General features: G+C 58.0%; 8 protein-coding genes across 8 annotated transcripts; 4 read left to right on the top strand and 4 right to left on the bottom strand.

Moving 5' to 3' along the window:
• Positions 1-70: 70 nt before the first annotated feature.
• Positions 71-6,947, top strand: SPRG_03206 (hypothetical protein; the record flags this gene model as incomplete). Its single annotated transcript, XM_012341795.1, has 7 exons — positions 71-889; positions 940-1,206; positions 1,254-1,407; positions 1,454-1,622; positions 1,679-1,776; positions 1,819-2,675; positions 2,726-6,947. 7 exons carry the CDS (start codon positions 71-73, stop codon positions 6,791-6,793), a joined length of 6,432 nt encoding a protein of 2,143 aa, XP_012197185.1. The 3' UTR covers positions 6,794-6,947.
• A 17-nt stretch (positions 6,948-6,964) lies between these two features.
• Positions 6,965-9,056, bottom strand: SPRG_03205 (hypothetical protein). The gene is made up of 7 exons (XM_012341794.1): positions 8,425-9,056; positions 8,332-8,374; positions 8,219-8,278; positions 7,977-8,170; positions 7,574-7,929; positions 7,337-7,521; positions 6,965-7,291 (listed from the first exon to the last, which is right to left on the bottom strand). The coding sequence occupies exons 1-7, from the start codon at positions 9,031-9,033 to the stop codon at positions 7,041-7,043; spliced, it is 1,698 nt and encodes a 565-aa protein (XP_012197184.1). The 5' UTR covers positions 9,034-9,056; the 3' UTR covers positions 6,965-7,040.
• Positions 9,057-10,772: 1,716 nt separating this feature from the next.
• Positions 10,773-13,053, top strand: SPRG_22115 (hypothetical protein). Its single transcript, XM_012342027.1, has 9 exons — positions 10,773-10,887; positions 10,941-11,009; positions 11,064-11,315; positions 11,372-11,581; positions 11,621-11,749; positions 11,792-11,984; positions 12,037-12,675; positions 12,731-12,862; positions 12,912-13,053. The coding sequence occupies exons 5-9, from the start codon at positions 11,735-11,737 to the stop codon at positions 13,010-13,012; spliced, it is 1,080 nt and encodes a 359-aa protein (XP_012197417.1). The 5' UTR covers positions 10,773-10,887; positions 10,941-11,009; positions 11,064-11,315; positions 11,372-11,581; positions 11,621-11,734; the 3' UTR covers positions 13,013-13,053.
• On the bottom strand, positions 12,997-13,609 carry SPRG_03204 (hypothetical protein; the record flags this gene model as incomplete). The annotated part of the gene is made up of 3 exons (XM_012341793.1): positions 12,997-13,250; positions 13,302-13,351; positions 13,403-13,609. The coding sequence occupies 3 exons, from the start codon at positions 13,607-13,609 to the stop codon at positions 13,046-13,048; spliced, it is 462 nt and encodes a 153-aa protein (XP_012197183.1). The 3' UTR covers positions 12,997-13,045.
• A 17-nt stretch (positions 13,610-13,626) lies between these two features.
• On the bottom strand, positions 13,627-13,971 carry SPRG_03203 (hypothetical protein; the record flags this gene model as incomplete). The annotated part of the gene is made up of 2 exons (XM_012341792.1): positions 13,627-13,789; positions 13,841-13,971. The coding sequence occupies 2 exons, from the start codon at positions 13,969-13,971 to the stop codon at positions 13,627-13,629; spliced, it is 294 nt and encodes a 97-aa protein (XP_012197182.1).
• A 2,779-nt stretch (positions 13,972-16,750) lies between these two features.
• SPRG_03202 (hypothetical protein) lies at positions 16,751-17,761 on the top strand. The gene has a single exon (XM_012341791.1). The coding sequence runs from the start codon at positions 16,764-16,766 to the stop codon at positions 17,655-17,657; it is 894 nt and encodes a 297-aa protein (XP_012197181.1). The 5' UTR covers positions 16,751-16,763; the 3' UTR covers positions 17,658-17,761.
• On the bottom strand, positions 17,679-21,205 carry SPRG_03201 (hypothetical protein). The gene is made up of 15 exons (XM_012341790.1): positions 21,167-21,205; positions 21,025-21,126; positions 20,867-20,973; positions 19,683-20,821; positions 19,504-19,635; positions 19,269-19,460; positions 19,138-19,214; positions 18,855-19,102; positions 18,580-18,725; positions 18,481-18,526; positions 18,341-18,427; positions 18,236-18,291; positions 18,133-18,206; positions 17,982-18,078; positions 17,679-17,932 (listed from the first exon to the last, which is right to left on the bottom strand). Exons 3-15 carry the CDS (start codon positions 20,913-20,915, stop codon positions 17,753-17,755), a joined length of 2,523 nt encoding a protein of 840 aa, XP_012197180.1. The 5' UTR covers positions 20,916-20,973; positions 21,025-21,126; positions 21,167-21,205; the 3' UTR covers positions 17,679-17,752.
• A 1,193-nt stretch (positions 21,206-22,398) lies between these two features.
• On the top strand, positions 22,399-24,352 carry SPRG_03200 (CAMK protein kinase; the record flags this gene model as incomplete). The annotated part of the gene is made up of 9 exons (XM_012341789.1): positions 22,399-22,632; positions 22,681-22,815; positions 22,860-22,942; positions 22,998-23,067; positions 23,112-23,179; positions 23,233-23,308; positions 23,360-23,456; positions 23,510-23,924; positions 23,976-24,352. The coding sequence occupies 9 exons, from the start codon at positions 22,399-22,401 to the stop codon at positions 24,313-24,315; spliced, it is 1,518 nt and encodes a 505-aa protein (XP_012197179.1). The 3' UTR covers positions 24,316-24,352.
• Positions 24,353-25,564: the final 1,212 nt, after the last annotated feature.

Below are 25,564 nucleotides of genomic sequence, written 5' to 3'. Positions count from 1 at the left end.
AGGAGCTAAACACTGGAATAATATATGAAACTTGTCGCGCCTCAACCGACAAGAAACCGCAGAGTAACCAATGCAGCTGCGCGTCGGCGTCCGGGTGGACGGCCTGTACGCGGGCGGCGACGTCTGGTTTCCCGGGTCCATCGTCGACGCCAATGACGGTCTCTTCAGCGTGCGCTACGACGACGGTGAGCTCGAAGAGAACGTGCCCGAGCGCCTCCTCCGGCTGCACGAGGTCGGGACGTGGACCGTCGGGTCGCGCGTCCTCGCACGCTACAACGGTGACGACGACTTCTACCCTGGCACGATCACCGCCGTCGACGACGAGACGCGGCAGTACGACATTGCGTACGACGACGGCGAAGTCGAAGAGAACGTCTCGTATACGCTTATATTGGACGAGGATCGGGCGCCTGACTCGGCTCGCTCCGAGTCGTCGCTCGTCGACGGCGACGTGCCACCGATTGGCGAGAACGACGACGACAACGCTACCGAGGCGAGAACCGTACGAGACGCTGTGGCACCCGAACCGAGCCCGTCGACGTCGACGCCTGACAGCACGCCTGCACCGCCCCCGGTACCCCCGCCCGATGCCACGGCGCCGGTGGCAGAAACAGCCGACACGACAACAACAGTAGATGCACCAGCGCCCGAGGCCACGGTTGACACAAAAATTCCCGACCCAGCCGAGCCGCAAGTTGCACCGAGCGCGTCTGTGGAGCTGCACCCGCGCCCACCACCGCACCGGGAGAGCGCTCGTCAGAGTATGGACGATGCCGCGACTCACGGCGACGAGCCGCTGGCGACACTGCTCCACTGCGACGTCGAGGTGCAAGCGCTTCTGAGCACGATGGGCGAGCCCGTGCGATCGAACGACGACCTGCTTGTCGTTGTACGTGCTCCGATCGTCGATGCATGTTTCCAAGTCCATTTCGTGTGTAGAAGAACGCCCTCGCGCAGCTTTTGCATCAGCTGCGCGTCGCACCGCACGTGACGACCGACCTTTGCGCGCAACACCGAGGCGAAGCGCGCCTCTTACAGTGCATTCAAGACAACGTCCAGCACTCGATCCTCGTGTGCTTCTGCTTTGTCATCATCCGTCGACTCTGCTCCGTCTCAGACACGGCGTTCGACACGTTCTTGGCCCAGGACGTCTTGAGTGTCGTCGCCAACGTCATGGTTCGATGTCCCCAAGACGCTGTGCTCCAGGTACCTCTCAATTGACGCGAGAGACGCTGAGTGTGCCATATGCGTAGGCCTCGGCGTGTGGCGTCCTAGCGACCTTTGCGCGCGGCGCTGGCCTCGATCGCATGCTACAGCTGCAGTTGGCACAGCTCATACTAACCGTCTTGCTGTTGCACCAGCCGCTCAACCACTACTCGCGCCAAGTCCACTACTACGCGTGCGAAGGTTCGTTCTCTCGACGCTACGATCTGGGAGGCGAGGATGGGTGTAGTCTTGCTGCGGCTCGCCGATACAAGTGACAAGCGCGTGCTCTCGCTCATGAGCGCTGTCGACGCCACGAATGGCTCGACGGCCATGCATTTGCTCGTCATCTTGCTTCGCCAAGGCCACCAGCATGAAGATCAAAAGGTGGCCTGCGCCGCGTGTACCCTCGTGCTATGGTAGGCTTCCAGCTGCACGACACGTTGGAGGTGGAATGATTTTTCAATGTTGCTAGTTTGGCGGCCAAAGACAGGCAATGTGCCGAGGTACTTCGTTCGACTGAGGCGCTCTCCGATATTTCGACCGTCATGGCCAAGTACCCCAATGACAATGGTACGATGGAAACACCTGTTTTCATTGCATGACGTGGCGCAGGGATATCGCACTATTCGACCGTCGCGACGCGGGAAATTGCCTTGGCGACGATGAAAACCAATGGCCCAACCAAGGTCCACGAGAAAGCTGCGGCGATTCTCTCGACGCCGACCAACACCGCGGTCGTGGCACCGTCCACCACGGCCTCGGTCTTGGCACCATCAAGCTCCAAGAAGCAGCTGCTGAAGCCGCCGACGCCGTCCAAGAAGAGCCAAGCGTTCTCGCGCAACAGCATTGCACCGGCGCCCAAGCTCAGCACCAACGTGAACGCAAGTTTGAGCAAGATGCAAGTCATGGCGCGCATCAAGTCGCCGCCGCTCGGTACGTCGGCGGTGCTCGGCACGTCGGCGTCGACCGTATTGGCGTCCCACCCGGTGCGGACGCCGCTCAAGCCGTCGAGCCCCGAGCGGCTCGTAAAGCACCATCGGTTCATTCCGTTTGAAGACAAGCTCGAGTGGCGACTCCTGCAGGCGACGCCCAAAAAGACATTGGCGTCGCCAACCGTGCGCACGGTCGAGCGCGAGAGCCTGCTTATGCAAACGTACGGCGTGTCGACGCTGCGTGAAATGCACTTTCCGCCGTCCAAAGCGACGTATGCCAAAGAGAAGACATCGCCGCAAGCCAAACCAGTGACCCCACAGTCGCCGCCCAAGACGCCAGCGGCCACGGCGCGCAGCAGCCCACAGCCACCCAAGAACCTTCTTCGAGGCACCCACGAGCCGTCGACGCCTATCACCAAGCCTGCGTCAGTGCGCCCACTGAAAGAACTGCCCCGGGCGGCACGGCAGCCCATCGTCAAATACAAGGTTCAAATCGACGCCAAGCCGACCGAGACGACGCGTGCGCCCAAGTCAACGGTAAAGAAAAGCCCAAAACACTCACGGTGCGCCCGCAATCGCTTCACAAGATCAACCACAAGGACATTTTGGACCAACGGGCCATGAACCAGCTAGCGACTCAGCTCTTTCATGAGCCCGCGTCGCCGGTCGCAACGCCGACGAGTCCGGATACGAAGAAAGCGGTACCCGAGGCCGGGCGCCGAAGCTTCTCGGACAAGCTCCACGAGATGATTCGGACGGCCGAAGAAGCGCTTTGTCGACCACCGAGCGCGACCAACTTGCTCGCATTGCGTGCGGCGACGCCACCGAGTCTTCAGTTTTCCGCGGCGGAGATTCCGCCCAAGCCAACAACGCCCAAGCCACCAGTCGTGCCCAAACCGACAGAGCCCGACACGTTTCCGGTCGCAGAACTTGCGTCCAACGCGAGCGCCAGCAGCCTTGAGAGGCGCCAAGACATATCGATTGCGCGTCGCGCGTCCACTGGTAGCGAGCGCCGGAAATCGCTCGAAAGTGGGCTCGCCAGCGCGGACTTGCGCCGGGCATCCAGTAGTGGACAAGACCATGTTGCATCACTGCATCTCAAGCCCGTCTTGCATCGGATGGATACCTGTGGCACGTCCCGGTCGACCTCCGCGATGGCGCAGGAGCAAGCCATGCCCACCGACCGGACGGCCGTGAGCGAGTACCCGATGCCCTCCGACACGGAGACCCCACGCTTTGACACTGAATTGGACCTACTGCGAAGCGACGAAATGCCAGAGTCCGCGCGCGAGAGTGAGGACGACGCAACCGACGACGGCCGAGCGACGACGGATGTGGATGGTGCAGTGGTCAATATAGTCGCAGAAGACTCGGTAAGCGGTGATCAAGTGCCAGTGCCAACCGAGCTGGTGCCCGACGACGACGGCGAGGTCGGCGACAGCGACTACAACGACGACGAGTTTGAAGAAGCCGTCAACGAAAGTGGCGATGCATCTGAGCCACCGGTCGACGTCGATGCCGTTGCTCCGGAAGAAAACCACGAGACGCCGCGCTCGGTGGTCGAACTCGATTGCCAGCCTCTCGAAGATGTCAACGAGCCTCTCGCAAATGATAGCAAGATCCTTGCAGACGCAAACGAGCCCGTGGCAGATACAAACGAGACCTCCACAAAGGTCAACGAGGACCTGGACGTGGATGAAAAGGCACCTGGCGGGTCGGAAGCATGCAAAGTGCCTGCAGCCGCGCCGTTGCCAATGCATCAAGAGTGGACGGCAGAGCCTCCAGTCAATGACAACGCTGCCGGTACTTGGCCAGCGCAGGAATCCTCCGAGTCGCCAACAACCGAGCGAGATGCCACCGACAACACCGAGAAACCGGTAGCTACAAGCGGAACACTACCCGTCGACGAAGCCACGAGTCTCGAAGAGGAACCCTCGCGTGCGGACGTGGATGCGCCAATCGTGGCGTCGGAGAGGTGTTTGCTCGATGCTGCTGCCGCCGACAATGCATCCGAGGAAGCAGAACTTCTGTGCGCAGAGCCGAGCGCCGATGAGCCGAGCCATGCAACCTCAGGTGACGACGACCGCGCACCATGTAACGACGATCCAGTGCCCGCGTTGACGACCTCCGTCGACGCAGACCCCGTGGCGTTGGAGCAGACGAAGGGTGCTTTCGAGTGTCCGGAGGTGCCTCCTCATGACGCTCCGGATCTTGTGTCGATGGAGACTACTGTCGAGCCGGCGACAGAGACGAGCGATGTACCAGTGGCCGAAGCAGGCATCAATAGCACCCACAGCGTCGAGCACGATGCAAATGCAGCAGCAGACGCCGATGCAGCAGCAGAGGTCGCCCCCAGTGAGCCTGTCGCCAATGGCTTGCTCGATGACACAACATCCAACCTACCCCCCGAGATTGAGTACGAGGAAGAAGTGTATGGCGACGACAACGACGATGGTGCAGTAACAACGGCAACGAGCGACGTGGTGTCCGTGCCAAGTTTCGATTATACGCCCGCGCCAGCTCCCTCGGCGGAAGGCGACCTCTCAACCGACGCTGCCGTCGACGCCGAGCAAGACGCCCTCGGTCAAGCGGTTAACGCAGCGACCCGCGAGCACGATGCGTCGCCGCCAGTTCTGGAGAGCAATGACGAAGTGCTTGAAAACGCTCCTGCAACGGGAGATGCTTCAAGTAATGACGCACCGATCGCGAGCGACGAAAGCGGTCCTGCCGTCGACAACGCTCCGGCCGCCGTCGAAATCCAAACCGCAGTACTGCCAAGTCCTCGCGCCGAGAGCTCCGACACCGCAACGCCTCGTCCTGAGCTCGTCACCATAGACTCGGTAGGCGTCACACGAAACGACGACGCTGAAGCCTCCCCGCCCATCCTCGTTTCCGGATTCATCGCAGAAGCGCCGACACCGCCGGTGCTATCCGATGCGAACGCGGAGCCAACGCCGGACGTTTGGGAGGGCGATGAGTATGCTCCGAACGATGCGGCGACCGACGAGGCGTTCACGGGCCTTGTCAACGACTACGACAAAGCATCCTCAACCGCTTCCTTGGCAGACAACGCGCGGTTCGACAGCGATTTTGAGGGCGACGACGGCGCGATGACGGAGGCTGAGGCAGCGAATGTGGTAACAACGTCACTATTGCCCTCGGTCCACACCCCTCTGACCACCGCCCGTGAGTCGTCGTCCGAGAGGTCTACGGTGCCGGAACCTGTCGTCGTGGAGCCGGTGGACGCAACGCCAACGCTTGTCGACGAATCCATTTTGGCGCCCGAACCGTCCGACCCCATCAGTATCAACCCCATCGACGAGGCCGATACGACGTTGCTACAAGCCGGCGGTCTGAATACGCTTTCGACCACGTCGCTGGGCGAGAACGAGCGCACTGAGAGTGACTTTAAGCCCGTGGACGACGTTTTGGCGCCAAGCGTGGTCGTGCCCGAGGCCACATCGCCGCGATTCACTAAAGAGCTCGGCCCAGAGCCTCTGGCAGCTTCGGAGAACGTGCCGGCACCGAGTCCCGAGGCGGCCAAGGAGGCTCCTACCAAATCCAGCGACGACAGCGAGCAAGCGCCGGTATGTGTGCTGCAAACCACGTCATCAGCAGCGTCGCTCGACGACTCGACGCGGTTTGAGAGCGACTTTGAAGCTGATGACGCACCACCCGATGCGAGTGACGCGCCAGTTGCAGTGGTGACGATGCCACTCGAGCACGAAAGCCCCGGGGATACATCCACCAGAACACACGAACGACTAGAGCCACAAGAGCGTGCAGAGAGCGAGCCACTGCCGAGCAAGACGACCTCGTCAGAGATGCCAAGCACCGACGCACCCACCGCCGATCCCATCGAGGACCCCCACTCTTCCTTCGTGGCGACAGACGACGGCGAGTACGAAGGGGAATACGGTTCCGAGTACGACGACGCGCCGGCGGCACCCGACGTCGCACCTACGAGCACCGATACCGATGCCGTCGCACCGACCGACCATGTGCCCACCACAGCGGTGCCCCCGTTGGCACTTACGACTCCAAGTGACGAGGGCGCAAGCCAAACAGACGATAGTCGTCCCCCGCCAGAAGCAGACGTGGCGTCCGAGCCAGCGATTGCAGATCCACCGACGCATCGACAGACGGCAGACAATGGAACCATCGAAGCGGACCCCGTCGACGTTGCTGCACCGATACAAACCACTGCGGTTGGTACACCCCGCGCAGCCGTATACGCGGTCCAAGACGAGGTCGTTGCGCCTCCTCCAAGTGTCTCTGCAGACCCCACACCCCAAGGCGTTGCCACTCCAAGAGCTCCAGAAGATTCGACCGACGCAGAAGCCGCTGCGCTTCCCACATCCGCGCGTGTGGAAGACCCCATTACGAGCAGTGGCACACCCGACGCCCCGCCGAGTGCGCGACCACTCGAGGTCCCGGCCCTCGCGCTGCCTCGCCCATCCCTCGAGTCGGTGGCGACCGAGGTGCCTTTATCGCCAGCGACGAACGCACCAGCCACCACGCCGAGCCCGCAGCCTGAATCATCAAGGATACCCGCACCGCCAACCACCACCGACGACGACAAGGCGGACGATGACGACGACGACAATCCGTACGCCGATGACGACGACTACGGCGACGACGACTTTGAAGACTAGTGACCCGTGTACAGTATCAACACAAGTTGTCGTTGTTTGGTAGCGCACCACCGTACTGCGCAAAATATAAGCTTTGCGCGGGAAAAGTGATCATTTGAACATGAAGAGTGGGCCACGTTGCCCCTTGCGAGTGATCTTATAGAGGAAAAAGCACCACTGGACGTAAAGAGATGAGGCTATGTTGCTTCAAAGTGATTGCTCATTTTTATGAATTCCGGTTCTCGTCACTTGACCACCGCTTGACAGCTTACCGGCAGCAGCGGCAGAGGCGGATCTTACCGTTGCGCCCCGGCAGCCCCGGCGCGGGTGGCAAAGTGGGAGGGGCGTTGCCGTCGCGTTCGTGGCGCTTGATCCCGTGCACGTAGACGCTGTGAAGGACATCGGGTGCGAGCAGTTTGTCCGCATCGCTCGCGACGTTGTGGTTAAGCACGACAAAGTCTGCGAAAAAGCCGACATCGAGGTGGCCCAGCCGCGTCTCTGCGTTGGCGGCAAACGCACCTGCCATAATCCATCGACGACCTGTCAACTGCCATGCTATCGTACCGTTGAGCGTATAGAGCTGGAGCGCGGCCGCAAATGGGAGTTTTTGATCAGAATTGTCCAAAAAATTGGTCGTGCCCGGCGCGGCGCGGTGCATGGCGTCGTATAAGCCCTGGAACGGGTTGCTCGTCTCGATCGGCGCGTCGCTACCGCCGGCGCAGACGATGCCATGGTCCATCATGCGCTTCCTATTGCCAAGATGTCAATCGATGATGCAAGAGAAGACGGAGGAGAGATGACCAGCAGTACGAGTACGGCACGCAGGCTGGCGGCAACCGCTTCTCGGCAAACGATGCGTCGGTAATGACAAACGACGGTTGGATGTCGGCAATGACACCGAGGCGCGCCATTGCATCAAGCAAATCCGGCCCGAGAATCTGACAGTGCGTCAAAATCGGACGGTCGGCTGGCGTCAAACCGGCGCTGTCCATCGCATGCAGCACCTGCGCCGCCGCACGGTCTCCGATCGCGTGGATCTCGAGGCGGTACCCGGCCGCATGCGCGACCTGGATCTTGTGTAGCATCGAGGCGTCCGACTCCATGAGCACACCGAGGTTACACGTGTTGCGGTACGGCTCCCGCAGCGCCGCTGTTTCCTAGGCATCGTCATTGAGACTTGCATCAAGAAGACGCATCACGGTACGGCGCCAAGCGAGCCGTCCGAGAAGATCTTGACGCGATCGCAGCTCAAGAGGCCGTCACGAGTCTTGGGCAAAGGAATGTTCGTTTGGCCAATCTCGTTCTGGTCGGGCGTCACATACACGCGTATCGGGACACGGCCGGACGCTTGCAGCTCTTGGTACAAATACCACGCGTTGTGGTCGTTGGTGTGGACACCTAATACCATCGACGTTAGAAAGACGTGTGGCGGAGAGGCCGCTGTACTTGTCAAACCAAACTCGAGGCAGGTCTGGAGACCGCGCAAGAGGTACTTTTTACGCAGCTCTACACACGGACGGACGTATGGTGAGCCGCTGCACGTCCATAGCAATATGCACCGTCGGACTGCTCTTGAATGAACTTTTGGACAAGCGACACGGCCTGTACAAGCATAGGTGCGTGAGCCGTGAAGAGGATCGGGCAGAGGCTACCGCTTCGCGGAGGACGCCCGTGGGCTTGCCATTCGCATCCATGTCGACGACGCCACCTGGAATCGAGGTCCACGCCGCATCGATCGCCTCCCCCTGGACACCCGCGACCTCGAGCGCCTTGGTGTTGACGACGGCAATGTGCCAGCAGGCGCGCCAGAGGTACATGGGGCGGCCCGGCACGATCGCGTCCAGGTCAACGCGCGATGGGTACCGCGCGTCGGCCGACAGCTTGTCTTGCTCCCAGCCAAACCCGACGATCCACTCAATGTCGGGATGCTTGGCCGCATGCGCTTGGACGCGATCGCGCAGCTCGTCAAACGAAGTCGTTCCGCGCAGGTCGACGTAGTGAGCGACCTCGCCGATGAGGTACACATGAATGTGCGAGTCTTGGAGACCCGGAAGCACGAGCTTTCCGCCCAAGTCGACGGTCGTGGCCGCCTTGGTCCTGATAAAGGCTGGCGTGTCGCCCGACCCGACGGCTACGATCTCGCCTTTCGCTTCATTGATGAGCATCCAGTTGGCGTAGCCCCGCGACTCGCGAGGCGCCGCGTGCGTCGGCGTGCTGGCCCACTGCCAGATCAGCCCCTTCTCGAAAAGCTTCATCGTCATTCCAATGACACGCCAATATCCAAATGCGCCACGTGCCGAATCCGCCGGGCTGTGCTCGGCATATTATTTTCGGCATATCGGCGGATGCCGCAAAAAAGGCTGCCACCGACGCCATCTCGGCGCATACCAGTAGCTTTGTCAGAGTCCCTGTCGGCGAGCAGTACCTAGCTCTATGGCATTCTTTCTTCGTCGATATCTACCAGGTTGGGCGTTGTCGAGTGACCGAACACGGCGTACTTGTGGGCAAACAAAATGCCGAAAATAAGACCACTTCAACATGGCAACTTGATGTTGGCACGCCCTTGCTTTAGGGATTAGTGTGCCTTAGCAAAGGCGAAATCCGATTTCCAAAGATACCAAGTCCCAGTTTGGATTTCACCTCGGAGCGCGCGCATGAATTGGATCGCGAGCAGCAAGAACCGCGCGCTGCATGGGAAGCTCGCCCAGCGGAAGAGGAAGCAGTACAAGGGCGCGCATGGAGCTCCTCCTCCGCGCGAGGCTCATGGGACGATGGCCCGCGATCCTCGAACGACGACAACGACGAAGGATGCAGGACCTGCGATCCCCGCCCGGTCGACGGGAAGCTCCCGCTTCGGAGCGATGCGAGCAGGACATGAAAAGCATCAAGCACGCGTCTCGAAGGAAGATGTCCCGGACAAGAAGCCGTCCCCGATGCGCCCGACGTCAAGCTCACCGGCGCGCATGGTGCTGACCCCGGACCAAGCCTTCCGTTGCTTCAAGTACGTAGACCCTTCTCCGCCCTTACTTGGTCACGAAGATTACATGTTCTGCTCGTGCACGTAGCGAAGGCGAGGAAGTCGACGAAAAGGGTCGCATGTTACCTTGATGCCATGTACTTATGAGCTGTGTAGGCCTGGCCATGACACCGGAGTGCAAGCGGGTCGCGCCATCGAAGAGCTCTCAGAAGAGCCAGATGAGCCAACGTATGATACCAATGCTTTCGTGCGGGGAGAGGCATGGATCTTCTAGGATCGACGAAGTCCTTTGTGCACGTGGAGCCAAGTTCGCCCAGCGAGTCTGGGCGGGCACATGTCTCCAAAGCAAAGGCAGTGGCGACCCGACTCTCGTTCTTCGATCACGTCTTCCCCGAACGCCGTGCGCTTGTGGGGGATCAACCTCTAGTGTACCCGCGCGAAGAAGACGACTCGTTCGCATCGTCGGCGTCCTCGGCTTCTCTGCAATCGGTTTCCCCACGGTCACAACCTATGCTCATGGGCCGCAGCATGAGCGCATCATCAACGTCTGGCAGCCCGTACAGCTTCCAAGGGCGTCGTTCTCGAGACGTGACGAGCCGAGCGATGAGCAGAGCGACAACAGCCGACGAACCAGAAGAGCAAGCGCGTTATGCCTCAATCGCCTCGTCCAGTACGTCAACCTTGACGTACGTCCTCGACATTCTATTTGGATTTTTCTCCTTAGGCGCGTCGTTGACAAGCGATACAAGTCGACAAGCTTCAGGTGCAATGAAATCTTAGTCCAGTCGAGTCTTTACAGGTATGTGTTAGTGTGGCAAAACAAGCGGCAATATGCTAGAGCGTTCCGCGATCAACCACCGAGCGCGAAGCGGTCAAAGCAAGCAACGAAGGTAGCATTGTGTGGTGCTTGTTGTCCACATCATGTTTGTACAGACCTCTCACCCTCACCATCTCCGCCACGATTCAACGCAAGCATTCTACGTACGTTCCACCGTTGGTTTTGAAAAGTAACATGTGTTGGTTAGAGAATGCTGTGGAAGGTGATTATGGTCAACTGACATTGTGGCACTTGGTATCAAGCGCTACACAGCTGCTCCAAAGCGCCCATTGTTCCTGACGCACCGCGTCAACGACAGCCGTAACATTCGTTTGCATTGATATATCTGCTCCTATCGTGATGTACAAACGTAGGCCTGCAAACCTTTCAAGACGGAGGGCCAAACTACACTCTGCAGAGCGCTTTTGGTCGATCCGAGTCAAGTGCGTTCTACATACAATTGTACGGTACAAAAGAGATCTTTTTTGTGTGTCTAGATGGACGCGATTGGTTCAATGAGACCTCGCCACGGCATTCAGATCATGTGACGATACGTCCGTCGCCCACCCAAGATACCGAAATGCAGTGGCAGCGGTCCCCAATGCGCTTGTCGTCTCTGAACACGTCAGACATTTCGACTTCGCCAATGGTCGGACGGGGCTACGCGCGCCCTTCAGATGCAGACACATCAACATACCCAACCCAAGCATCAATTGAGCCTCGCGCCATGGCCACCTACAACGACGCACGTAAGAAAACAACACATCAAGCATGCAGGGGCGATTACTTTCGACTCCGTTTATAGCTCCGTCGATGGCATCTTCGTCTACTGAGCAGCATGGCTTCAACTTGCAATGGTCTCAACGAAGCACGGAAGCTTCTGGGCTATCAAGAATGCTTGATGGCACGAGCCAAAACGATCTGTCACCGGGCTGGCATCATCGCGACCTGCATCGACCGCTACTGCATGCTGAAGGCCCAAGCCCCAATAATGACCAAGGCTCTCGATGGAAAGGTAACCCACATATTTATAGCAGGTACGAACATCGGCTAGGTCCGTACATGGTGCCGCTGCAACCTAGCCCGAACCATCGAGAAAAGTGGCACACGTCGCTGTTTAAGCAGCTTGCCACGCCGAATGGCGCGATAGACGGTGCAAAGCCACAACATGCAGCCAGCAACGGTAGCCCTGCATCATCAATATCTGTATTTAACGGGCCACTAGAGGCTTCATTTGCGGAGCCTCATTGGATCAGGGCAAACAAGCCCTCAGTCAGTGAAGGCCGAGGTAAACTGTGGCCCCTCCGTCAGCACCGTCACGGAACTCAACACGATCGAAGGCGGCAAACCTTCTGTCGTCACTCGGAAAGTCGGGTCCCATGCTGCGACGTCGGCAATTGGGAGCCACACCGCTCCAGGTTTCTGAAACAACATATCCTTTTGTCATGCTTATAAAACTCCAACCATTAGTTCCAAAGCCCGACCTCGTTGGCAGTTGGCAGTGGGCGAGGCATATGGGCAAGCCTCGCAGCGAAACCTTTGTCGAGACATTCGCCCCATCGACGACGATTGCTTCAAGTCGATACGCGCACGCGGCTACAGTGCACGACGAGTCGAATCCGCTTTACTTCGAGCCGAAGTTTCAAGATCAAGCCCACACACCGCCAAATCAGTCGTCCTGCAGCCGACCATACTCGCCAAAATTTGATCCCGAACGTCGCTCTACCCCGGAAACGTGCACCCCTGCATCCACTGTGCTGCACAACGAGCCTGCTCTGACGGTCGACACGATTCATTTCACGCAAGTCGCAGCAAGCATCATTGACGAGGCCCAGTCGGCATCGTCGTCCTGTTCAACTCCATTGACGTCCCATGGATGCACCAGGATCGTCAACATCGACGACGACCGACCATCGCCTCGTGACGATACGCCGATAGAAGAGGCGCCGAGCCAACTTTACCCAGAACAAGTGGAGCTCGGAGGCTATCTAAGCAGCTGCACGAACGAGAGCGATTCAAGTCAACCAGAGGACACAGACCTGTGTGCACCGACGCAGCGGCTGGTGTACGCTTCGTCGCCTGATACGTCAGATGTGGACGAGCCTCAAGGTGAGCAACCTTATTCCAGTGTAAAAACCGATGTGGTACCCAGCTATATCTTTAGCGCCAACCAAATCTCAGGCTCAAGGCTATGTATCTCCTTCCAGGGCCATGGTGTCCGTCGTCGCCGAGGTATCCTGTGGACCATGGGCCATGCAAGAGCGGACTCGACGGATCTTGGCCAGTTGCTCTCGGGGTACACACGAGATGTCGAATTTGACAAGCTTGCTTATCGTCCAGCATAGGAAATGTGGACGGTGCCCAAGTCGACCCCACCTTTGACGACGACGCAGCGTCCCTAGCGATCATTCTGTGGACACTAGTGCAGTGCTACGCGCAATGTTGATGCATCTCTATTATTTCTATACACAAAACTCTGCTACTGACTGCCGATGTCGCCAAAGATCTCTTGCATCTTGGCATGCGCAGTGCTGTACTTGGGTCCAACCCAGTACAATTGGGCGCAGAGCAAGCACGCCCAAAAGTCGGTCACTGTCTCGAGTACACGCGCCGGGACATCGTCGCCGACTCGGACTTCTTCCAGCGGTACGATGCGAAAGCCCTTGCCATTGCACTTGGCGCATCTATCGAACGCATTGAATAAGATGTAGGAGCTCAAGGCAACGCGCACTCACCTCGACATGAACGTCTCTTCCTTGAACTCGATGCTAAAGTGCTTCTTGATCTACACATCGAAAAGTATCACGAAAGGCCGGGTCCATAGGAGCGCGCCTACCTCTTGGAACTGCGCTTCGATGTTGTCGCTGAGGACGACGTAGCACGCGAGCGCTTGGCGCTGCTTGGCAAGCTTCCGGTCCCGCGTCAGCACAATCCGGTGCTCGACGGTCGCTTGAATGAGCATGTTGGACTTCTCGTCGCATTTGTCCCAGTGCAGCACGTCGATGCCCGTCATGCGAAGCCACTTGGCAACACGACCAAGCATCGTATCGGCGAGGAACTTTAGTCTTGCGGCGCCGCCTGCAAGCTCGTAATGTCGTGCTGCATGGCCAGCGGCAGAACGCGCGGTGCATGGCAGAGCTCCAGAAGTGCCTCGAACGACGCCTCCAAAAGCACGTCCGAGGTTCCGCCGCCCAGCACAATGCGCTCCGCGCCTTCAAGGGCCCTACACCACAAAGAAAGCGCGTTGTGACGAAGAAGATTCGGTGGACCGTACGTGTCGAGCAAGACGCGCGCGGGCACGTCGTGGGCGAACGGCGGCACCGTTCCCGGCGCGTAGCCAAAGATGCTGGTGCACTCGGTGGGTCGGGCAAAGCGCACCTTCTTTCTGGCGACACCCAGGACCATACTCAGGAGACTCAAGTCGACCTTGGCGTCTTGGGGCAGCACAACGACGTACGGGGCCCCTATGTCTCATGAGCAAGAGTGACTGGTCCGTCATGTGGTACCGTTGGCAAGGATGCAGAGGCTGTTGGCGAGACGCACGCCGTTGGTGGCGTCAGTTAGTTCGCTTCGCGGCAACAACCGAATGCGCTTGTTTCGTGCTGCTTGACAAAGTCTGCAATGCGCGTCTGCGTCGTCTACCAATAGGGTCTTAGCTTAGCGAAAGCAGCAAAGCGACCGTACAACGGAGGCGGTCTTGGCGTGCTGTCGCGCATGCCGCAAGCGCACAATGTCGGCCACTTGCCGGCTTGGTGGCACGTCGCACGTGATCGACTCGATGCAGCCGGCATACAGCTCCTCGGACGATTGGCACAGGCGCTGGGCCATGGCGACGAGCACCCACGCATCAAGGGCGGCATACCTATTCCATCGATTGTACTAATGCTGTCGTCTCGTGCTGACACGTACTCGGCTTGCTTTGGCGTCAGCGGTCGCTTCTCCCAGTCCGAGAGCTGTTGTTTCTACAGCACCAGCCACCATGCAGCGTACGCACACAGTCGACGTGGTACCTTGTTCAGAGGCCGCCCCAGAACAAGCGCGGCGCCGTCTGACAAGCTTCGGCCCGTGTACGTCGGCTGCCACGAGCGAAGCAGCGCTCCCATCTACACATCATGATCAGATGCGATCGCACGATTGCGACATACATCCACGAGGCCGTGGACAACGTCGAATGTCGATTTGTCTGGAAACGTGTGCTTGAGCACTAGTGACTTTGGGTTGAGGGCTGCCAATCGAGTTGCTTACATAGTACGCTGTACCTCGGAGATCGTGCTTGAAGCCAAATCCGATCTTGAGGACCGACGCATGGCGCAAAATCGCTTCCACAACGTCCAAGCCTGTTGTAGTGGTCTACTCCATGCGTCAACGGACAAGCTTTTGGAGAATTGGAGCAACCTCGAGAGCAACGAGGTCGACGAGAAAGACGCGGTCCGCCAGCGCGAGCTGGAGGAGGCTGGCGAGGCACGTCTCATCTTTGGACACGAGCGGTCGCCACTCGACGTCGACACCGAGCCAGATGGGATGGTCGCCTTCCTCGACGCAGGCTACAACCGCGCCACTCGATCCCAAGCACATATCAACAACTAGCGTACTTAGCACCGACGTGTACAGATCTTGCATGGTCGCATCCGAGTCGCAAAATACGATGGCATCTGGCGGCAGCGACCAGCCAAGGCAACTCGCCTCCTCCTACGAGAAGACATTACATTGGCATGAATGCGAGTGAGCGCATGATGGTACGGGGCTCTCCAGCGATGAGAGGTTATCGATGCGGTCGACTTGCAGTTGGAACCTAGTACGCTACACGTTATGTGCCATGCAACCGAGCATCCTCGTCGACCGATCGTAGAGTTCTTTGGCGAGATCCGAGTTGCCGGCCATGGCCACATACTGGTAGAGCGTCGCCTACGACGAGCCTCATCCACTGTATTTCATAAATACATGGACTAATACCTGAAGCGACGCATCGGTTCCGACAAACGACGTGGCGATCGACCACTTTTTCTGTGCGCAGAGCTTCTCGAGCGCTTCGCGCCGAAACCAGCTCTCTACACTACGCATGACGCAAAATTTTACTTGTCTAAACTGTACCAACTTGCGGAAAGGTCGCTTGGAGACCGTACAAGTGCACAAATTTGTGGGCCTACGATCGACATTTGAAGTGACATTTCGACATTGTCATGACTGGTGCGGACCTTTTTGATGTCTTGCTTGGCCAGCGTGAGCTCGACAAGGTGCGCCGTCAGAACTACAGTGGCGTCCATATACGCCAGCATTCTTTCTAAAGAAATATATGTCAACCGTGCAGGCTCTTGCTGGGCGCGGCTTTGAGCAATTGCTCGGCCATGGACCAGCTGTTGGTCGCTACGAGCTGCTCCAAAAGCCACGAAAAGTCCCAAGATAGCGCCGGGAAGGCCGCCACGAGCTTGAGAACGCTCATGTACGCTTGGTTTTGCACCAGCGAGCGGCCGTACGCCAGCACGAGCTCGTCGTCGACGGCACAGAGCGTGAAAAGCCCAATGGCTTTGGTCACCACCTTGGCATCCTACAACCACATGCCGCATTGACAATGAAGCTGGTCGCTTACCACGGTGTTGGATCCGTCGAGGGCGCGGACGACGAGCGTCTGCAAATGGCCCAACGTTGCGTCGGCCACATACTGTGTGGTTTCGATCCGCAGCTCGTCCAGTGTCATGAGAAGCAAGTAGGCAATCGGCGCCGACGTATCGGTCCAAAAGTGCAATGTCAAGTCGACAAGCGTCGCTGCGCACGCCATGGGATCGGTCGAGCGCTGGCCAACGATCGTCGCCAAGGCTGCCTTGCAGACGCCAAAGTTGTTGACGGGCACCGCGTGGAAGAGCTCGCGCAAGAGGCTAGCACAGCCGTCGTCTCGAGCTTCCAACGATGCTTGGATGTCGCGCCAGCGCGGGTCGTCAAGACTCGGCATGGATCGCGGGCCAAGCGCGCACTCTGCCATGCTGCGGATTGCTACACCACACTATTCGGGTCCAACAGACATTGAATAGTGTTCTGTAACACTATTCAAATGGCAATCCTTGTATATAGTGTTGTGTAAAATACTGTGGATAACAGCATTTCCGTGCAAATCGTCGAAAAAATCATCCGGATGTCGAAAGAGTATCCGGTAGCTTCGATATTTTCGCGATCTTGACACAGACCATCAGAACGGCTTGTGCATGCGGCAGCGCAGAAGTCCAACCAAGTCGTCGACAAAGCCCATCATGTACACTCTGAGCGTCCTCCTGCCTCTCCTTGTGCTGGTATTGGCGCTGCTCTCGCAGGACGACCAGCCACTCGCGCTCAAGGTCGACGGCGCCGCGCCCGTCCGGGAGCCCGTGGTCGCCGAGCCCGCGCCAGCGTCCAAGCCGCGCTATAGCGCCAAGCAACGCCGCGCAGTGGGCTACTTGCAGACAGCCATGGGTCATTTTGAGGCGCAAAAGTGGCCGCTCGTTGTCGAAGAGTGTGAGAAGGCGATCGCCGCCGACCCGGACCTCGTCTTTGGGCATGCGCTCATGGGCAACGCGCTCAACGTCATGATGCAGTGGGAGCGCGCGGCCGACAGCTGGCGCAAGGCCACGGAGCTCGAGCCAACGTCCTTTGAGTTTTACTACCACCTCGGATTTGCGCTGTCGCAGCTCTCGCAGGACCAAGTCAACAACCAGAAGAAGCACACGATTGGCAAGCAAGCCATCGAGAGCTTCGAGACGTACTTTAAACTGGCCGAGGGCGACAGCGACGCGACGACCGAGCAAATGTCGTTAGCGCACGCGAGCCTCGCAGCCATCTACAAGGCGAACAAGCTCGCAGAGAAGCAGGAGCTGGCGCTTAGCCACTTTGAGGCCGCAGCCGCCCTCGACCACACAAACGAGCTCGCGTTCTTCAACATTGGGCTCTTGTACGCCGAGAAATACGAAAAACGCGGTGACGAGGCCGACCTTGAGAACGCACTGCGGGCGATCGAGCGCGCAGTCACTCTCGACCCGACCAACGCCAAGTACGTGGCGGTTCGGGACGCGCTGGTGGGCCATTCGAGTCCGGCCGAGCTCATGGCGGCCATGCAGCAGCTTTAACGCGCCGACATTCTTGATTCGTTGACCGATGGGTATAGAAATCTCTGTCAACAGACTCTATTACATTGCACACATGTTTTCGATGACGCCTTGCTCTACCGGTTTGCTAGTGGCGCGTCGCCAAGCTCGTCGCGGCTCCGCGCTGCGAAGAAGTCTCGGTTGCGTTGGATCTGGTTTAAGAGGGGCTTGGCATGCGGTACGAGCTGGCTCGTGAGCGTCCAGAGCGGCAAGACGACAAAGTCCAGAAAGTTGACTTGCAGCACATCCCGCATTTGCTATGTGGAACTATCGCACGGGTATATTGCGTGCGAGGGTGTCGCGCACCGTGTTCTCCATGTGGGCGTAATGCAGTGGCGGCGGCAATCCGAGATCGTGCATGCGCCGGGCTTGGTCGGCAAATTCAGCGCAGACCCGTTCCATCCTAGTAGAATAGTTGTGGTTTAGACAATATCGTCCATCATATGACGATACATACCAGAGAAAGGTCGTGGGCGGCGAAAGCGCCGCGCTGCCAAGGTCGCTCGTGTGTAGGATCCAGTTGAGGTACAACTGTTTCCGTTGGGCGATGCGCTGAGGACGTTGGGGTCGGCTTTCTCGGTCATGGCACTCACCAGCTCCGCGTGGTACTTGATGTCTACGCAGCAAATAATGTCGTACATCGAGCCATCATAGTCGCATTCAACCTGTGTAGAGAATGCATTGAATAATGCACTGGCGCAGCGTCGCGTACTGGGATGCATCGAGGGCCTCAAGCACTTGGCAGCTTGGGTCTACTAACATGCGTCAATCAAAGGTCCAATATATTTGATCCGATGCCAACTACCGCGCAAGAGGCCAAACAGAAGCGCAATTGAGTGGGACTCGAGCACCTACCGCAGCAGACAACACTATAAAACTGCGTCCGACACGGCAGCGCAGGTACCGAAATATCGTTGTAGCGGATCGCGAGCTCGGACGACGTGGCGACTTCAAACGCATTGTCGTTGCCGGGATGCCCGAGGTCGTGGCCGAGCGCGGCGAGGAGCACACCGAGCGCGTCCAGCTCGCTAATGGTTGGAAGACGGTCGGCTGCGAGCAAAAATAGGTCAAGTGCGTCACGCTAAACGCATGGTAAAAGCTGTGGTAGGGTAGCTCGCGGTATCTATGACATAGTATGGTCACGGCTCTTGTGGACTGGACGATGTATCAACTTGATACAAGGCCCGTACCCGAGTTGCAGGGCGTCGAGGAACGTCTTGAACGTGACGACTTCGATCCGAAAAGTATCGAGAAGTCGGTAGCTCGAAAACATGGCGACGACCAGTGCCTTGAGCTCCAGAAAGGTCTTTTCGAACACGTTGATGTCGATCTCGAGCAAGTCGGGGGACGGGACGAGAAACCGCGTGGCTTGTGGCGCCAACGCGGTCATCGAGACACTGCCCCTGAGCTTGACGCGCGCGAGCTTGCTCGCTGCTTCTTGATCGCGTGAAAGGTTGCAAACTCGTTCATTGTGATGGTCTCGAGGCCGCTCGCCTCCAAGAGCGACCGAATGCGTTCGTGCTGCTTTGCCATCGCATGCTACGCATGATTCATACTTATCATGGACGAGGTTGGTCCAAGAATCGACAGTACCTCGTGGTGGAGCCGCGAGACGCGCTCCCGGTCCGCGTGGACTTTGGCAAACATGAGCAGCGCAGGATGTTTCTCCATGATGTGGCTCATCGCCGACGCAAACACAAGCAGGAACGGCGTGTCGTACGCTTGCACGTGGCGCAGGTCGGCGTGCAGCGTCGTCGCCGACGTCTTGTGCAAGGCTTGGCTCACCTAATCCAAGAGCGTCCTTTTTTGCTTTACATGCAATTGCTACCGCGATAACGTCGCCGCGGGCATTGCAGATCGGAACCACGAGACACGCATGGGAGCCCGCGCCAGAGGCGTACTCGGTCGCCACGCCCATAGCATCGACGCGGACATCAAGGTACCACCGCGTCGCCTTTGTCTACAATAAGGGACAATACGATCTTGGACGTCCATGAAATAGTGTACCTCGACCACCGCGCCGACGACACCGTCCCCGAATGCAACGTGCTTGCCGCTCGAGATGCCGCTGCCGTTGAAGCTCCAGAGCTCGCGGTGTACTCGGTCGCAGACATAGAAGCGAAAGTCCTTGGTTGCAAAGAAGGCGGTGCCGGCTGCACAAATGAGCTGCATCTTGCGCCCGCCGTCCGCCGTCATCCACACCTCGTTGATGAGTTCGAGAAACTTGACGAGCAGCGTCTTTTGGTGCAGAAGCAACCCAACATCCGACGTGAGCTTGTCGATCTCGCACCCGCTGACCATGATGGCGCGCACGAGCTTGAACACATTGGGCTCGCACGCCAAGGACGGCGCCGACGTTGAAACACACAGCACACTGTAGTAGTCGGCGGTCAAGGACGGGATCGCGACGACGGCCGCCGACAATACCGCGTCACTGACGAGCGATTGCACCAGCGCGAGGTCACTGCGCGCGGCAAGAGACCCGACACGCGAGAGGAGTGACGTGAGCTGCGCAAACGTAGGGCCTTTTGGTTGTGGAAAGAGGCGGACCTCCGTGTCTCCGGAGCTCGTCGCTGTCTGCAGAATGCGCTCGGAGCCGGTCGTAATCTGAAAAACCCACGCAGACTCTGCGCCGACGAGCTGGACGACGCCGCGCAGCGCCTGCGTCAATGCCGCGTTTGCACTTGGTGGCGGTGGGGCCTGGACGAGCTTTGTGATTTGGAGCGCGTTCGGGCGAAGCGCGGGCGATGGACTCGCTTCTTTATTGCTACTGCGTCGTCGTCCTTGCAGTAGGTTGCCAATCGCGGCAATGAACGGCGGCAGCAGCACGGGGCAAAAATAGTGCTCGTTGAAGCAGCGCAGCTCGACGACCGCCGTCAGGACGCCGCGGACCAAGATCGGGTACGCGAGGTAGCTGTGGGTGCGCGTGCCGAGACGCCCGTCCACGTCCGAAGCGACATTGTACGCACCGTGACGCTGGATGTTGAGAACAAAGACGGGGGAGGGGTCGTCGGGAGCCCCCCGTTGGAGTAGGAGTCCCCCCGGCAGACTCTGGACCAAGCTGTGGTTGGTTTCAAGGAGGTCCCGCGACGTAGCTGCGCGCACGTGCAAGTACATGTCGGTCACCATGTAGATCACAATGCAATCTACGTATCGCGACGCATGGGAATTGACGCTACGCTAGAACGTACCAGCACCGAGGACGCCAAACGCTTCATACAGCGTCTCCTGGAGCATCATGGTCACGCGCGCCGTGTCTTGCAGTGATGCATCGTCAAGCCGTAATGATGCTAGATACCTAGATTGTAGCGCTTCGTATCGTTCATCGCAATAGGAGGAAGGCGCCGACCGATAAAAGTCGAGTCGGCGAAAGGTCTCGTCGATGGTAGCGCTGGCGACGGGGGGCGCCGACGAGAGCAACTTTTTCTCTAGCACTTGCTCGACGTTCAAGCTACGCACTGTGAATTCGTTGCATCCTTTCACGCAAGTACCTCGAGTGGCGAGTCGGTGACCGCGCAGGTGGTTTTTCTACACGGCCCCGTCCTGTGAGACAAAATGGGCGTGTGTCAACGGCACCGTCGCGTCAGTCGTGGGTGGGTGGCGCGGGGGCGAGGCCTTGGCGCGGGGCGACGCCACCACGATGCTGCGAAACTCGCTCCCGCCGCCTTTCCTCGGGCGCATTGGCGGCTTGTGGAGCAGTTTCGAAGAAAACGCTTTGAGACGGCGTCGCATATTTTTACAACTTACACGACGAAATGACGCGATGTAAATGTTCAAGATGGGATTCTTTTGTCGTTGGGGCTACAAATCAATCGACGGCTCAAGCACTTCCGCGTGCTTCAGTCACGCCTCCAACATACTATCGGCAAATACCCTATCTGCTTCCACGCAGTCGTGGATATCACACAGCTAGATATCGCCTGTGGGCCCAAACGATTGGGAGTGCGATCAAGCAATCAACTTTCCATCCATCAACGTCGTTTCGTCGAATTCCCGCATCCCCCAGAGTGCAGTCTTCTCGTGCTGTGTTATGTCTTCGATCGTAATACAGTGTATTTAATGCTATACTGGTGCAATGTACGTGGAATGACGTGTTGTGCTTGTGCGCACCGGCTTGGATCCCACGAGAGCAACCGTGAAATACGTAGACGACGAAACGGGCTTCGTTTCAACGCCGCACATGAATACTGTTCACATGTGTAAAATAGAGTTTCTTTACGTTAGCAAGTATTAAATAGAGGTAGATTCGCGATCGCAAAACTCGTAGGAGGTTAGGAGGAGGAGGTGAGAGAAGGGTATCGATCCGTGTGAACAACAACATCCATCCCGACCGGGCCACGAAGGCGATCTGATTACACTGTTGTGTCCTGCACGGAAAGTGTCCATTCATTGGTGAAAATGATTGGTTTTATTGGATGCTTCTACCCAATCGCGTACCATCAATAAAACTCTTGTAGTAAATATGGCAGGATGCCACAAATACCTGCCCACGCGCTACCTCGCGTCGCAGCAAGTAGGATTCCTTCAAAGCGACAATCGCAGTGGTATAGACATTGACTCGCATAGCGTGTCTTTTGGACCAGCCCTCCATGGGCCTCAAAATACTACCCTCACCATAGTCGTTTGTTCGTGCGCGATCGCATGCGTAGGTGCAAGGAGGCGCGCTGGCACTTATGTGTGGCTATTTGTGGCAACAGACGTTCTCCGCACCGCTGATCGCCACATGCACCGGCAGCTGCATCGATTCCGCGCACTTGTGCCGCTTGCCGCCGCAGCGTGGGCGGCACCGCCTCCCGCCCGCAACGAGTCCATCAACGATCGCTACGCCGTCGGCAAGCAGCTCGGCGTCGGCGGCTTCTCGGTCGTCAAGGCCGCACGTGACAAGACCACGGGCGCTGACGTCGCGGCCAAGTTTTTCGACATGAAGAGCGCGTCCATCGATGAGATCGAGGCCGAGGTACGGTGACATGATCGTCGAATGCTTGGCGCTTTAAGCGGCGCGTAGATTGCAATGCTGCGCTCGATCGGACAGCACGCCAACATCGTGTCGCTCCGAGATGTCATTTACGAGCCAACGCGCATCATCATGATCATGGATCTTGTCCGAGGCGGCGAGCTCTTCGACTATATCGTGGAAAAGGTGCGAGGCCGTGATGCGATCCAACGATGACGCGGGTCTACTAGGGCTCCATGACCGAGGCCGACGCGAGTCGCATCCTGCGCGACGTCTGCTTGGCACTGGACCATCTGCACCACCGCGGTGTCTGGTGCGCCGATACACTGTGGCTACCGCGTGGATGCTAAGGAAGCGTACTCGCCTAGTCACCGCGATCTCAAGCCCGAGAATCTCCTTCTGACCGACACGTCGTCACATCCAGGCATCAAGATTGCGGTGCGTCGGTCACGCTCGCCACATAGTCTCATGGTATGTGCTAGGACTTTGGGCTAAGTCGGCGGCAACAGATGGGACAGTCGATTGTCGAAGACTGCCCCACCGGCACCATGTACGCTTTCGAATCTGAACCTCAATCTGAAAAGCACGTCGCCATGATGCTAGGGTGTATTGGGCCCCCGAGATTATCAAGCGCGCGCCGCAGGACGTCGGTGTCGACATGTGGGCCTTTGGCGTCTTGGTAGTGGCACCGATTTGGCTCTTCCAACTAACGATGGGCGTTGTGATATAGCTCTACATTACGCTTACGGGCATTCACCCGTTTGATCCCAAAGGCAATGCGTCTGATGCGCAGATCCTCGCGCTTGCGGCCAAAGGCGCTTACGACAGTAAGAGCTGTGGTCAATTATATAGCGATATGCAAACGACAGTATATACATAGCGGGCAACCCGTGGTATAGTAACCTCTCCGCGCCAGCCAAAGACCTCATTGCGCACCTCCTTGAATTGGACCCGAAGCGGCGCTACACGGCCGCGCAAGCGCTCGCACACCCATGGATGCTCCATCGCGACGGCACGACGCCTCTCTCCGACGGCCTCACGTCGCGCTTGCAGGCGTACCGCCGCCTCCAAAAGCTCCGGGCCAACATCCTCACGGTGATTTTAAGCCAAACCAAGCTCAACGTCGCGAGTCTCCCGCTGTCGTCGCCATCGCGCCTTCTCGTGCGGCGTGCACGCACGGCCAACATTGACATGTACATGGAGGTCTTTCTCGTCTTCGACAAGGACGGCAATGGCTTTGTCTCGCGCTCGGAACTCGGCGCCGCGCTCCAGTCTCTTGGGCAGCGCCTCACCGAGTACGTCCCTCGAGTAAAAATGTTCGAAGGACCTCATGCCTCTTCATGTAGGCGCGAGATTGACGCGATCATGGGCATGGCCGACGTCGACGGCGACGGCGGCATCTCGTTCGACGAGTTTGTGAGCATGATGAACTCGAGCTTGTTCAAGTGGGGTGCTGTCGACGAGACCGATATGCACGTGGCCTTCGAGATCTTTGACACGAACCACGACGGCTTCATCTCGGCCGACGAGCTAGCGTACGTGGTGAGTCTCTTCGGGAACGCGACGCCCATGTCGGAAGCCGAGGTGCTCGACCTCATGCGTGCGATCGATGCGAACGGCGATGGCAAGATTGACTACACGGAGTTTGCGGCACTCATGGGCAGTATGCTCAAGCAAAACGACTAAGTTGCATGCTTTTTGAACACCAAATATGTCGATACCACTCTGTCCTTCTACGTCAACACTCGGAAACACAGTGCATAGCCCGATTCCAGGATCGATACAACGAATTGGACGACTTGGGTGGAATTGCGATCAAGTTGTTGGGTCCCACACTTCGTTCAATGGACACAATAATGGTATTGCGAACGAGATGCATGGCACCGTCGACGGTGCAAGACGCCCCTCTCATACCCACTTGGTTGAAGATGACGAATGCGCTACATAGGCATAGAAGAGAAAAACTCTAAGAACGTAATCCAGTTCCCGCCAGGAAACGAGGACTGATGTTCCTATGTCTTCAAATGCACAGAAGAAGAAACGCAGTGCTGCGACAACTCTGCGGTAGTCAATGCGAACGCTACATTGTTGAACTGGGAAAATGATGACGACGATGAGCGAGGCACGGGCCGTCCATCCTTGCGTGCACGAGGCTGCTAGAAGTGCCGGTCACTTTTCGAGTTGCCCCTCCAGCACGCCGTCAGCGGCCAGTCGCAGTGGGCGCGTCCTTCCAGTCGAGTACCAGCATACAAGGTAAGTCGCCCAGGCATGTCCGACGCAGGGAGAGTCCTGGGATACAAGGTGACGATCCAATGCACCCAAGAAGCTTCGATGGGAACTCGCGTTCTCAGATTTGAGGGTGTTCACATTCGTATCGAGACTCCAAAACTAGCGCAATCCGTCGTCACCTTCTGACTCAGAAATTTAGGTTCCTGGCTCAGACGCAGTTCTTACCAGTTGCACGGACGAGCTGCAAGGTAGAAGACGCTCGATGCAGCAACGCACTCTTATAATAAGCAGGGACGTCGATCAGGTGTAGTGTCGCTCTCTGCACCTTGCGCCTCAATTTGATGGTCGTTTGGCGGTGCAATGCGGCTCTGCTTTAACGTACCTCATCTACTACTGTACAGTGCATTGTCGTTGAGAACCAATTGGCTATGCCCACGCGACGACGACGACGACGACGACGGTCCCACTTACCCACACCGTTTTGAGTCCAAGGTCTGTCCTTACATGCCACCATCCGCTGCAACTCTTGGTATGCAAGGTAAAGGCCCCGCAGACGTGCGTCGCGTCGACGCTGTCGTTCCTTTGAGAAGCTCACTCGTGTGCTGTTATTACTCTTGGTTGCGTTGGTCTCTTCTCCGTACAATCACCTACCTACCTACCGGTACATCATTTGCCCACCACAAAAGACGACGCCATCCCACCGTCT

Source organism: Saprolegnia parasitica, assembly GCF_000151545.1.
Source record: "Saprolegnia parasitica CBS 223.65 unplaced genomic scaffold supercont2.8, whole genome shotgun sequence".
Taxonomy (NCBI): domain Eukaryota; phylum Oomycota; class Saprolegniomycetes; order Saprolegniales; family Saprolegniaceae; genus Saprolegnia; species Saprolegnia parasitica.
Note: the sequence above shows the minus strand (reverse complement) of the source record. Positions and strands in the feature narration are given on the sequence as shown.

Excerpts from the sequence above, each read along its gene's own strand:
- SPRG_03205 (XM_012341794.1), bottom strand. The coding sequence starts at position 9,033 with ATGACGATGAAGCTTTTCGAGAAGGGGCTGATCTGGCAGTGGGCCAGC. Across the intron at positions 8,375-8,424 it reads CGGGCGTCCTCCGCGAAGCG|GCCGTGTCGCTTGTCCAAAA; the intron begins GTAGCCTCTGCC and ends ATGCTTGTACAG. Across the intron at positions 8,279-8,331 it reads CATTCAAGAGCAGTCCGACG|AGCTGCGTAAAAAGTACCTC; the intron begins GTGCATATTGCT and ends GTCCGTGTGTAG.
- SPRG_22115 (XM_012342027.1), top strand. Across the intron at positions 11,985-12,036 it reads TGGGAGCCACACCGCTCCAG|TTCCAAAGCCCGACCTCGTT; the intron begins GTTTCTGAAACA and ends TCCAACCATTAG. Across the intron at positions 12,676-12,730 it reads AGATGTGGACGAGCCTCAAG|CGCCAACCAAATCTCAGGCT; the intron begins GTGAGCAACCTT and ends CTATATCTTTAG.
- SPRG_03202 (XM_012341791.1), top strand. The coding sequence starts at position 16,764 with ATGCGGCAGCGCAGAAGTCCAACCAAGTCGTCGACAAAGCCCATCATG.
- SPRG_03201 (XM_012341790.1), bottom strand. The coding sequence starts at position 20,915 with ATGATGCTCCAGGAGACGCTGTATGAAGCGTTTGGCGTCCTCGGTGCT. Across the intron at positions 20,822-20,866 it reads GTTTGGCGTCCTCGGTGCTG|ATTGCATTGTGATCTACATG; the intron begins GTACGTTCTAGC and ends CGCGATACGTAG. Across the intron at positions 18,292-18,340 it reads TCAATGCATTCTCTACACAG|ACATCAAGTACCACGCGGAG; the intron begins GTTGAATGCGAC and ends TTTGCTGCGTAG.